This window comes from Bison bison, unplaced genomic scaffold (assembly GCF_000754665.1).
Source record: "Bison bison bison isolate TAMUID 2011002044 unplaced genomic scaffold, Bison_UMD1.0 scf7180017864103, whole genome shotgun sequence".
In the NCBI taxonomy this organism is placed as follows: Eukaryota; Metazoa; Chordata; class Mammalia; order Artiodactyla; family Bovidae; genus Bison; species Bison bison.
The window spans coordinates 698,833-712,739 of record NW_011494675.1 but is presented as its reverse complement, the minus strand read 5'-3'; the positions used below and the strand labels follow the sequence as shown (position 1 = coordinate 712,739).

Here is a 13,907-nt window from a genome sequence, read left to right as displayed (position 1 = left end):
AGGGTCCCCGAAACCCAAGCAGCTGCACCATGTTCACCCTCAACTCTCACAGGGGAAGAGATGCCACAGGCAAAAAAAAAATGGTCCTGCATTTATGCACGCAGGGTCACTTCGTTCATGTCCGACTCTTTGTGACCCTGTAGACTGTGGTCTGTCAGGTTTCTCTGTCAGAGAGAGGGTTCTCCAAGCAAGAATACTGGAGCGTATTGGCCAAGACTAGTTGCCATACCCTTCTAGAGCACTATATTTCCTGCAGCCCTAGCTGCCAACCCCCCTGAGTACCTGGTGCTGCCAGAACCCCTGCGACCCAAGCAGCTGCACCACCTTCACACCTGGCCCTCACTGGGGCAGACCCAAGTCCAGGGCAGCCTCAGGAGTTAAACCCCAGTGGACGACCCACATGCAAAGGTGGGAATAAAACCGCAACTGAAACCCAGAGGTAGCGAGGCTAAGAAAAAAGATCCAAAACATTCCCATCAGCTGTACAAGCTGCAGATTAAAGCCACACAACCAACTAAGTAGACTCTGTATCTATGGAATGTATAAAAGGCCATTGAGAGTGCCCACAAAAGAAAATGCACTAGCTCTGATAGCTGTGGATATTGGAGGCACGAACACACAAGAGTAGGACCAGATTAGAATCTGAGCAGCCCCTACAGCAAGTCCAGAGATCAGCACAGTGTTGGAGGGCATCCTAGGGAGGTAAGGTGGACTGTGATTCCTAGCGCGGGAAAGGACTCTTACAGCAGTGACTCAAGAAAAATATTTATTATTATTATTTTTACTTATTCTGTAGATTCTTTTTTTTTTTTTCCTTTTTTCCCCCCTCTGTTGTAGTTGTCGATTTTATTGGCACTAAGAAATCCAATTAAGCTTTTGAGCTTTTTTCTTTTTTTTCCTCAGTCACATTTTTTATTGTTGTCATAAACCTCTGCCTTTAGGTTGGGTTTTGCAGTTCTATGGAGTTTTCCTCTCTCTCTCTCTTTTTTCCTCTTTTTTCAATTTTAATTTTTTAAACCTATTATTTTTTCCCACATTTATTCCTTTGTTTGCTTTTCCTACTGTTCTTTTCCCATTGCAGTTAATCTTTAACATATATAAATCTTTTTCTACCTCTATTTAACTTTGCATATCTATTCTTTCTTTCTTTTCTTTCTCTCCTTTCTTCTCAACATATTTGTTAGTTTTATCTTCATTGCTTTATTCCCCACTTGGCAGCTTGCTTTAGTTTTGTTTTCCAGTTTGTGCTTTAATTAGTTTTGTTCTGGTAGGTGTAGTTTTTGGCTTCTTTTATTTGCTGGGTCAATCTACTGTACTTTATCTTTGGAGGGCTGTTTGGATTTTGCTTATGGGTGTATATGTATATGTGTGTATTCAGTCACATTTTCTATTGTTGTTATAAACCTTTGCCTCTACACTGGACTTTTGCAGTTCTGTAGAGTTTTCCCCTTTCCCCCTCTTTTTTCTTTCTTCTTACTTTTTTTCTCTTTTCTCTTTTTTATAATTTTAATTTTGAAATTTTTAAACCTATTATACTTTTTCTACATTTATTCCTTTTATTTGCCTTTCCTACTGTTCTCTTCCCCTTGCAGTTAATCTTTAATGTATATAAATCCTCTTCATATACCTCTATTTAACTTTGCATACCTATTCTTTCTTTCTTTCCTTTCCTCTCAACATATTTGTTAGTTTTGTTTTCACTGCTTTATTCCCAACTTGGCACCTTGCTTTAGCTTTGTTTTCCAGTTTGTGCATAAGTTAGTATTGTTCTTAACTGGTAAATATAATCTTTGATTTCCTTTGTTTGCCAGATCAATCTACTGTACTTTATTTTTGTTGGACTGTTTTCACTTTGCTCATGGGTGTATATGTATATGTTTATATTCTATTTTTTTTTGACATTTTTTTATTCTTTATTTTTTCTTCATTGAAGTAAGCTGATTTACAATGTTGTGTTCATTTCTGGTATACAGCAGAGTGATTCAGTTATACATATTTATGCATTCTTTTTTATATTATTTTCCATTAAGGTTTATCACAGGATTTTTTTTTTTTTTTTTGTACAAGTATGTTTATAGTAGCATTATTCATAGTGGCCAAAAAGTGGAAACAACCCAAATGCCCATAAACTGATAAATGAATTAATAAAGTGATTATATCCATACAATGGAATGTTGTTTGACAATAAAAGGAACACAATACTAATACGTGTTACAAACATTATGCTAGGTATATGAAAACAGTCTCAAAAGACCAATATTTTGTAATTCTTTTTTTTTTTTTTTCTAAATTTTTAAAAGAAAATCCATCCTGAACCCTCCTCCCTCCTCCCTCCCCATACCATCCCTCTGGGTCGTCCTATTTTAACTATTATTTGCCTGATTTTGTAACTGCATTTGTCTGGGATTCATCTTTGGTTTCTCATTTTTGGATATTTGTTTTAATCTCACTTAATGATATAACAAATCACTTGTGGTCTTCATTCCTGACCAGAGATCAAGCCCTGAGCCTTTGGAGTGGGAGCACTGGCTCCAAGACCCTAGAATACCAGAGAACTAATCCTAAGGAGTATCAAATAGTGAGAACTCATACAAAGGAAACCACTTAATAAAAGACCCAGCATCACCCAACCACCAGGAGCACCCTGTGCAGGATGCCTCATCTAAACAAGAAACAAAACAAAAATACAAACCCAATCATCAGTAGACAGGATTACCACCTCACTCAGCCTTGCTCATCAGAGGAAAAACAAACAAACAAGCAAACAAAAACTCAGCACAAATCTCACCCTATATGAAGCTCACATAAACCACTGGATGAATCTTAGGAGGGCAGAAACCAAAAGCAAGAAAGAATTCAACTTTCTTTGAAGCCTGGAAAAAGGAAAGCTCAAACACAGTAACCTAAAAAAAAAAAAGAAAGAAAGAAAAGGCAGAGAAATACTGCACAAATGAAGGAACTAGAAAAACAGAAGTCCAAATAAATGAAGAGGAAATAAGAAAATTACCTGAAAAAGAATTCAGAATAATGATAGTAAAGATGATCAAAACCTTGAAAATAAAATGGAGAAAATGCAAGAATCAATTAATAAAGACCTAGAATAATTAAATAATAAACATACAGAGACAAACAACACAACTACTGAAACTAAAAATACTCTAGAAGGAATCAATAGCAGAATATCTGAATCAGAAGAACAAATCAGTGGGCTGGAAGATAAAATGATGGAAATGACTTCTGAGAAGCAGAATAAAATAAAAAGAATTAAAAGAGCTGAGGACAGTCTCAGAGACCTCTGGAACCATATCAAATTCACCAACATTTGAATTATAGGGGTCCCAGAAGGAGAAAAAAGAAAGGGTATGAGAAAATTTTTGAAGAGATTATAGTTGAAAATTATCCCCAACATGGAAAAGGAAATAATCAACCAGGTCCAAGAGGCACAAAGGGCCCCATACAGGATAAACCCAAGGAGAAACATGCCAAGACACATGCTAATCAAACTAACACAGACTAAACACAAAGAAAAATATTAATGTTGGGACCAGCCCAACAACGAACCGACCTGAGGGAGTGGTGATGCAGAAGAATAAGGAAAAATAAGACTCAGAAATAAAGTGGGGATCAGGGGGCTGATGCCAATAGCAGTCCAAAGCCCAGATCCTAATCCTCGCATGCCTTTTATTGTTAATTTCTACTTCTTTACTCATGCTCTAGAGATATCTATTCTTTACAATCTCAGATCGGGGATAAAGATATACGATGCACAGTCCTCAGTGTCAACCTTCAGCCCTTTCATGACTTTGTTTAGCCCTTTGGCTAGTGATGCACTTTCTCAGCATCTACCTCAAGGCTCTGTTTATGGGAACAGTCACTAATGGTTTTCCATCAGTCACATCAGAACTTCAACATCTTGTTTTCAAGATGTCTTTCCACGATGGACCTTTTACTGCTCCCAGCCCTTCGCCTGGGGGAAATGAGAAAGTTATTCTTATTTTTCAAAGAGGCTCTATTAATTATAGCACAGGCTTGTGCATAGCAAAGTGAAGTGAAGTGAAGTCACTCAGTCGTGTCTGACTCTTTGTGACCGCATGGACTGTAGCCTACAAGGCTCCTCTGTCCATGGAGTTTTCCAGGCAAGAGTACTGGAGTGGGTTGCCATTTCCTTCTCCAGGGGATCTTCCCAGCCCAGTGATCAAACTCGGGTCTCCTGCATGCAGGCAGACACTTTACCGTCTAAGCCACCAGGGAAGCATATTCCCTACAATTAAAAGCAGCAAGGGAGAAACAATAAGTAACATACAAGGGAAACCCCACATGCTTAACAGCTGATCTTTGAGCAGAAACTCTGCAGGCCAGAAGGGAATGGCAGGATATATTTAAAGTACTGAAAGGGGAAAATCTACAATCAAGATTAATGTCCTAGCAAGGATCTCATTCAAAATTGATGGAGAAATAAAAAGCTTTACAGAAAAGCAAAAGTTAAGAGAATTCAGTACCACCATCCAGCTTTGCAACAAGTGTTAAATGGACTTACATAGTCGAGAAACACAACAGAAGAAAAAAGACCTACAAAATCAACCCCAAACAATCAGAAAATGGCAATGGGAACATATATATCAATAATTACTTTAAATGTAAATGGATTAAATGCTCCAACCAAAAGACACAGACTGGCTGAATGGATACAAAAACAAGACCCATATACATGCTGTCTACAAGAAATCCACGTCAGACCTCAAGACACATACAGACCAAAAGTGAGAGGACAGAAAAATATATTCCATGCAGATGGGAAGCAAAAGAAAGCTGGAGTAGCAATCCTCATATCAGACAAAATAGACCTTAAAATAAAGAAGATTACAAGAGATAAGGAAGAACACTACATAATGATCAAGGGATTAATCTAAGAGGAAGACATAACAATTGTAAATATCTATGCACCCAACATAGGAGCACCTCAAAATATAAGAAAAACACTAACAGACATAAAAGGAGAAATTGACAGTAACACAATAATAGTAGGAGACTTTAACACACCACTCACACCAGTGGACATATCATCAAAACAGAAAATTAATAAGGAAACACAAGTCTTAAATGATACATTAGATGAGATGGATCTTATTGATATCTTCAGGATATTTCATCCAAATGCAGAAGAATACACCTTCTCAAGTGCATATGGAACATTCTCCAGGATAGACCACATCATGGGTCACAAATCAAAACTCAGTAAATTTAAGAAAATTGAAATTGTATCAAGCATCTTCTCTGATGAAAACATGTTATGAGACTAGATGTCAATTACAAAAAAAAAAACCTGTAAGAAACACAAACAAATGGAGATTAAACAACACATTTCTAAATAACCAACAGGTTACTGAAGAAATCAAAGGGGAAATAAAAAAAATTTCTAGGAACAAATGACAATGAAAACACAACAACTCAAAACCTATGGGATGCAGCAAAAGCAGATCTAAGAGGGAAGCTTATAGCAATACAATCCTACCTCAAGAAAAAAGAAAAATATCAAATAGACAACCTAACTTTACACCTAAAGCAACTGGAAAAAGAAGAAGAAGAACAACAACAACAACAAAAAATTAGTAGAAGGAAAGAAATCGTAAAGCTCTGAGCAGAAATAAATGAAAAAGAAATGAAATAGTAAAGATTAATAAAAATGAAAAGCTGGTTCTTTGAGAAGATAAACAAAACTGACAAACACTTAGCCAGACTCATCGAGAAAAAAAGAGAAGAATTAAATCAATAAAATTAGAAATGAAAAAGGAGAGGTTACAACAGACAATGCAGATATACAAAGGATTATAAGAGACTATTATGAACAACTATATGGCAATAAAATAGATAACCTGGAAGAAATCCATAGATCCATAGAAAAGTTCAATTATCCAAGACTGAACCAGAAAGAAATAGAAATTATGAACAACCCAATTACAAGCACTGAAATTGAAGCTGTGATCAAACATTTCCCCCCAAAAAACAAAAGCCCAGTACCAGATGACTTCACAGGAGAATTCTATCAAACATTTAGAGAAGAACAAATGCCTATCTTTCTAAAGCTCTTTTTAAAAATTGCAGAGGAAGGAACACTTCCAAATTCATTCTACAAGGCCACCATCACCCTGATACCAAAACCAGACAAAGACAATACAAAAAACAAAACTACAGGCCAATATCACTGATGAACATGCATGCGAAAATCCTCAACAAAATTTTAGCAAGTAGAATTCAGCAACACATCAAAAAGCTCATATACTATGATCAAGTTGAGTTTATTCCAGGGATGTAAGGATTCTTCAATATATGGACATCCCTCAATGTGATACACCACATTAACAAAATGAAAGATAAAAACCATATGATAATCTCAATAGATGTAGAAAAAGTCTTAGACAAATTTCAGCACCCATTTATGATTAAAACTCTTCAAAAAATGGGCATAGAAAGAACCTACCTTAACATAATAAAGGCCATATATGATAAGCTTACAGAAAACATTATTCTCAATGGTGAAAAACCAAAAGCATTCCCTCTAAGATCAGAAACAAGACAAGGGTGTCCACTTTCACCACTATTATTCAACATAGTTCTTGAAGTCTCAGCTACAGCAATCAGAGAAGAAAAAGAAATAAAAGGAATCCAGATTGGAAAAGAAGAAGTAAAGCTCTCACTGTTTGCAGATGACATGATACTGTACATAGAAAACTCTGAAGATAGTATCAGAAAATTACTAGGGTGAATCAGTGAATTTAGCAAAGTTGCAGGATACAAAATCTATACATAGAAATTACTTTCATTTCTATATACTAACAATGAAAAATCAGGAAGAGAAATTAAGCATCAATCCCATTCACCATTGCAACAAAAAGAATTAAATATCTAGGAATAAACTTAACTAAGGAGACAAAAGAACTGTACACAGAAAATTATAAGACACTAATGAAAGAAATCAAAGACAACATAAACAGATGGAAAGATATACCATGTTTATGGTAGGAAGAATCAATATTGTAAAAATAATTATACTACCAAATGCAATCTACAGATTTAATGCAATCCCTATCAAATTATCAATTGTATTTTTCACAGAACTGGAACAAAAAATTCACAATTCATATGGAAACACAAAAGATCCTGATTAGCCAAAGCAGAATTGAGAAAGAAGAATGGAGCTAGAGGAATCAATCTTCTGATTTCAGATAATACTGCAAAGATATAGTCATCAATACAGTATGGTACTGGCACAAAAACAGAAATACAGACCAATGGAACAAAATAGAGAGCCCAGAAAAAACCCATGCACCCATGGGTAACTTATTTTTGACAAAGGAAGCAAGAATATACAATGGGGCTAAGATAGCCTCTTCAATAAATGGTGCTGGGAAAACTGGACAGCTTCATATAAAAGAATGAAATTAGAACACTTCCTAATACCATACACAAAGATAAACTCAAAATGGATTAAAGACCTAAATGTAAGATCAGAAACTATAGAACTCTTAGAGGAAAACATAGGCAGAATACTCGATGACATAAATCAAAGCAAGATCCTCTATGACCCACCTCCTAGAGTAACAGAAATAAAAACAAAAGTAAACAAGTGGGACCTGATTAAACTTAAAAGCTTTTGTACAGCAAAGGAAACTATAAGCAAGGTGAAAAGACAACCCACAGAATGGGAGAAAACAATAGCAAATGAAACAACTGATAAAAGATTAATGTCCAAAATATACAAGCAGTTCATACAACTCAATGCCAGAAAAACAAACAACCCAATCAAAAAGTGGGGAAAAGACCTAAACAGACATTTCTCCAAAGAAGACATACAGATGGCTAACAAACACATGAAAAGATGCTCAATATTGCTCATTATTAGAGAAATGCAAATCAAAACTACAATGAGATACTACCTCACACTGCTCAGAATGGCCCTTATCAAAAAGCCTACAAACAATAAATGCTGGAGACAGTGTGGAGAAAAGGGAACACTCTTGCACTTTTGCTGGGAATGTAAATTGATACAGCCACTATGGAAGATGGTATGGAGATTTCCTAAAAAAAAAAAATTGGAGTAAAACCACATATGACACAGCAATCCCACTTCTAGGCATATACCCTGAGGAAACAAAAATTGAAAGAGAAACATGTATCTCATTGTTCATTGCAGCACTATTTACAATAGCTAGAACATGGAAGCAGCCTAGATGTCCATCGAAAGATGAATGGATAAAGAAGTTGTGGTACAAATACACAATGGAATATTACTCAGTCATAAAAAGGAATGCATTTGAGTCTGTTGTAATGAGGTGGATGAACCTAGAACATATACAGAGTGAAGTGAGTCATAAAGAGAAAGATAAATACCTTATATTAATGTACATATATGGAATCTAGAAAAATGATACTGAAGAATTTATTTACAGGGCAACAGTGGAGAAACAGACATAGAGAATAGACTTATGGACATGGGGAGACGGGAGAAGAGGGTGAGATGTATGTTAAGAGTAACATGGAACTTACATTACCATATGTAAAATAGATAGCCAATGGGAATTTGCTGTATGGCTCAGGAAACTCAAACAGGGGCTCTGTATCATCCTCGAGCGGTGGGATGGGGAGGGAGGTGGGAAGGAGGTTCAAAGGGGAGGGGAGATATGTATTCCTATGGCTGATTCATGTTGAGGTTTGACAGAAAACAGCAAAATCCTGTAAAGCAATTATCCTTCAATAAAAAATAAATTATTTTTTAAAAAAGCTAGTCCCAGAACCTGCTCCTCAGATTTCATTCCTTTCTACCTATTTATACTGCCAATGTGAGATTTTCCTAAAATTTTCACATCTGGAATGCAGAGAAAATAATGTTTATATGTTACTAATGTTAACAAAAGCAGTTGCTTGTGGCCATAGGGTGCACGGCCTAGGTCCTTCAAGAAGTCCTGCCCCAGGGGTGAAGGGAGCAATAATTTGGCACAGATTCTGGCATATATTGGTCCAGAAGGTGGGCTGGCACTTCATCGGGTGTTGAAAAGCATTGTTGTTTGAATAAATAAATGGATTTTTAGAAAACAAATATTCAAGATTAAAAAATACAAATTATAAATGTGGAGGTTAAATAAGAGTTAATGGTATAGGATGTTTGGGCACTAATTTAAAGGTTAACTAATGCTAAGGTCTTGAAACATGTATAAATGGAGTTTATAGCTAAAAAGATATTATTGTTTTTGATAAGATACCAACAAATGAGAATTACACTAAAATGAGTTGGAGAGATGTTTATTAACAGGAGTAGATAGGAAATGGCAACCCACTCCAGTGTTCTTGCCTGCAGAATCCCAGGGATGGCGGAGCCTGGTGGGCTGCCATCTGTGGGGTTGCACAGAGTCGGACACAACTGAAGCGACTTGCTAGTAGTAGATAGGTTTGCCAGAAAAACACATCATTCCCCCCAAACTAGGAAAATGGAAAGAGGGCTTTAAACCTAGAAACAACTAACATAAACTTCAATCCTGTAAGGTCCTTTTCAGCCTTGGATACATATGGCTTTATGACACAGATTAAATGAAGAAATGGATGGGACATCCTAGACAACAAAACACAGGCAGTTAACCTCCTTCCTACTCTTCTGCTCCCTCCTGAGGTCCACCAATTAACAGCTCTTTAGAATCTCTTCTTGAAAGTGATAGTGAAGTCGCTCAGTCGCGTCCAGCTCTTTGCGATAATGGACTGTAGCCCACCAGACTTCTCCATGGGATTTTCCAGGCAAGAGTACTGGAGTGGGTTGCCATTTCCTTCTCCAGGGGGTCTTCCTGACCCAAGGATCGAACCCAAGTCTCCCGCATTGCAGGCAGACACTTTACCCTCTGAGCCACCAGGGAAGCCCTTCTTAGGAGAGATCATTAGGATATAGCATTTTAATTCCAGCTGGTTCATCTTCCTTTGCCTTGACAACTGCAAAGAGTCTCACAGACGGCCCTGCCTCACAGCCCTCCTAAGTAACTACCTGACCTGTTCCCCAGATAAAAATTTAACTAGATCAAAGCTGGAGAGAGTGTAAAGAGACATGAGGCATTTAATTGCTTTGCATAGAACAGTATAAGAATGTAACTACGCTAAGAAGTAGACACGGTCACATATGCAATACTAGAGCCTCTGATCACAGCAAAGAACACCCACCAGATGTGACATCATGGTCTATTCCTTCCACAGAGAGGGTGGCGTTAGCAATCGGGTTACCCTGAAGATCTCGGACAAATCCTTTAACTCCTCGGTGTATCTGTGATGGTCAAGAATAACCAAAAAAATTTGTATTAGAAACAACCTAAAAACATGCTTCATATCAAACATCTCCTTATTTTCTAGCAAAATACTGCAGATTTCTATTGTTTAGGTATCAAAACAAGCTCAAAAAGTCACTGAATTTTTTGTACATTCTTTACTCTGCTTTTTCTCAAGTAGACAAATGAGAAGTAACCCCTGGAAAATTGATATCTTATTCTGAGTCAAATAAGACTTTGAAGTACCTTCCAAACTACCAAAACAAACAAACAAACAAAAAACCTGTCAATGTGTAAAACAGTTCTGGTCTGAACATATTTCATTGCTTTCTATTTTAAATTTGGTTAATTATGTATACTTTATATGCCACGTATCAGTTAACAAGATATCACATTGTAGCCCTTCAATACTTGTTCCTTTTAGATAAAAGGATATATATATACTGTGAATATTTTTGCATTAAACCCACTAATAATATTATTTTGGTTGAAAATCAGTGCATGAAAAGTCAGTGAACTTACTAACTGAAAACTGGGTTTATTAATAAAAAAGAAGAGTTTATGTTGAGAACAAGCTATTGAATTAAGTTGCTGTCATCAACTAACTACTACAATGAAAACTACAAAAACAATTTTATTTATAAATGATAATTCAACCAAGTCAACATGTATTTGAAGTAAAGTAGGGTCACTTAAGGTCTTTGAGAAAGTACTGCTTCTGGAATATCAAATGATAATCTATCAATCTTGATAATTTAGCAAAACACCATCCACCCCACTCCAGTTGCTCTTCACTCATATGACCCCAGAAAATACATTTTCTTTTGCTATTGATGATATTTACATATTTTCCTACAGAAAATAGAATAAATCTCATGTGACCCTTTGTCACTGGAGAGTAAATATGGCAGTGGTAAAATGTTTTATCAAAGAGATACCGTTTGTATACTAGTAAAATTTTTTTGAATTTTCTATTTTTTTAAAAAAAGCAAAACTCTTTAAGTAACACATAATTCTTTTCTCTAAACGCAATTTACTCATGGTAAAAAAGTGATACAGGGACTTTCCGGGTGGTTCAGTGGCTAAGACTGTGTGCTCTCAATGCAGGAGGCCTGAGTTTGATCCCTGGTCAGAGAACTAGATCCCACATGCCACAACTAAAAAATCCTGCATGCCAAAGATCGAAAATCCTATGTACTAAAACTAAGATCCAATGCAGCCAAATAAACATTTTTGTAAAAAGTGGTACATTTGCAGTAATAATAATTTTAATGGCAACCAGTAAAGTGAGAAGAGAGTAAACACAATTTTAAAACAAAAAGATATTTTTAATCTTTTCCCCAAGATTCACCTATGGATTAGCCAACCAAAATTGAATGAGACTGAAATTTAGCTACTGGAAACAAGAGAAGTTAGCTTTCTTAATGAAATTCACATGGTAAAAGTATCAGAAAAATTGTAGAGATTAATTTATTCATCTTGGGGCACTATAATCCTGATATATGTTTAAAATGTCCTCATCATTGAAAAAATAAATCAATCACTTCAAAAACATATAATTCACCTACATTAGGTATAAATATACCCATTAATATTCATAATTGTATGTTTTTCTGCCTCTGCAACCCAAGACTTAAATTACAGTATGTGATTAACAAATAGCTATGTTAGGTAGGAAATTAGGCATGAGCAACAAGCAGTGGCCTAGCCGAAAAGGATGCAAGCTGATCTCTAAACCCCATCCTAAACACACCCAGGAGAGCTCACAGATATGCTACAAAAATAACCACAGAGACTTTTCCAACTCCTGCACATGCACCCTAGGCACATAGTGAATACAAACTAACCACAGGGGCTTCTTCAAGTAACCTTAAACAGCTAGGAGCCCATTAAGTGCTCATAAATACTCATAATATGTATGGATTTATGAATTTTTACATAGTCATAAATATGTATGTGTTCATATATACATATATCTGATTGTACAAACTGAATGATGGGAAAGACATGCACAACAGAGACTGTGGCTGTGTAACTTGCAAGTGCCAACTAGCCTTGAGGGTATGCCCTTTCCTGATAGGTGGTGAGTACAGGTCCTATTTTGCACAGGACAGAACCAAGAGGAAGAGACAGGAAGTATAAAAGGAGAAGCCAAGAGGGATTGTTATGATTCCTTTCAGGTTGGCCCACTTCCAAGTCTCTTTAATAAATGTTCTGTCTGCTTGAGCTATAACTGAACTGCAACTTTTCTGCTGTTTCAAACCCTTTAGTCCATCATTCTAAATCTTTGTTACTATGAGACAAGAACCAAAGGTGAGAAACAAACCAACCTGATGGTTAAATAAATAAATGTATGATACGCCAATTATGGAGCATTATTTTTCTGTTTGAAATTTTCCACTATAGGAATAAACCTCAATGGAAATGTTATGGGCTACTAGGACTCCACAGGAATGCAGACTGGAAAACAGTTACTTTATGGTGTTTGCAAAAGAAACCCCAGAAGTTTATTAATAAATTTCACTCATATCTGGGCAAGTTATTTTACTACACTTGTTCTTCCTATAATTCTCCTTCCCCAGATTCTAGACATTTCAATCAAGCAAGGCTAAAAACAAAAAAAAAAAAATTAAATTTTCATTGTCGCTAGAATAGTTTAATGTCAATAACCTTTAAATCTTCAAATACTTAAGTGTCCTCCAGAGGGCTTGCTGAAATGGAGACTCGGGTCCTGCCGTTCAAGGAATGTGATTCAGTGTTGGGACTGAAAACTCATTTTTAACAATAATCTAGATGAGTCTGAGGCAAGTGCTCATGAACCATTCTTTGAAAAATTCTTTGGAAATTTTGAGAACTAGACAGTTCCATGGCTATTGCATAGGAGCTCTTCTTAGAAAACTATTTACGTTGATTAACTTTACAACTCGAGGTCCTAAAAACACCCTTTTAAGGCTCTGCAATAGATTTCTTCTCAACCAATCATTGAATTGGATCTCCTAATCACCAATAGAGCTTTGCCAAGAGAACGCACTGGTCATAGCAAACACCCTCTTCCAACAACACAAGAAAAGACTCTACACATGGACATCACCAGATGGCCAACACCAAAATCAGATTGATTATATTCTTTGCAGCCAAAGATGGAGAAGCTCTATACAGTCAGCAAAAACAAGACCGGGAGCTGACTGTGGTTCAGATCATGAACTCCTTATGCTGTATTCAAACTTATATAGGAGAAAGTAGGGAAAACCACTAGATCGTTCAGTTATGACCTAAATCAAACCCCTTACAATCATACAGTGGATGTGAGAAATAGATTTGAGACACTAGATCTGATAGAGTGTCTGATGAACTATGGATCGAGGTTCGTGACATTGTATAGGAGACAGAGATCAAGACCATCCCCATGGAAAAGAAATGCAAAAAAGCAAAATGGCTGTCTGATGAGGCCTTATAAATAGCTGTGAAATGAAGAGAAGCAAAGAGCAAAGGGGAAAAGGAAAGATATACCCATTTGAATGCAGAGTTCCAAAGAATAGCAAGGAGAGAAAAGAAAGCCTTCCTCAGTGATCAGTGCAGAGAAATAGAGGAAAACAATAGAGTGGGAAA

The 13,907-nt window shown here is 36.3% G+C and overlaps 1 protein-coding gene across 1 annotated transcript in view; it reads right to left on the bottom strand.

Moving 5' to 3' along the window:
• CPE (carboxypeptidase E) overlaps positions 1–13,907 on the bottom strand; it is a 160,908-nt gene that overhangs the window by 8,030 nt on the left and 138,971 nt on the right. The window contains exon 10 of the mRNA XM_010838668.1: positions 10,198–10,297. Within this exon, the coding sequence (XP_010836970.1) occupies positions 10,198–10,297 (100 nt within the window). The remainder of the gene's footprint in view (positions 1–10,197; positions 10,298–13,907) is intronic.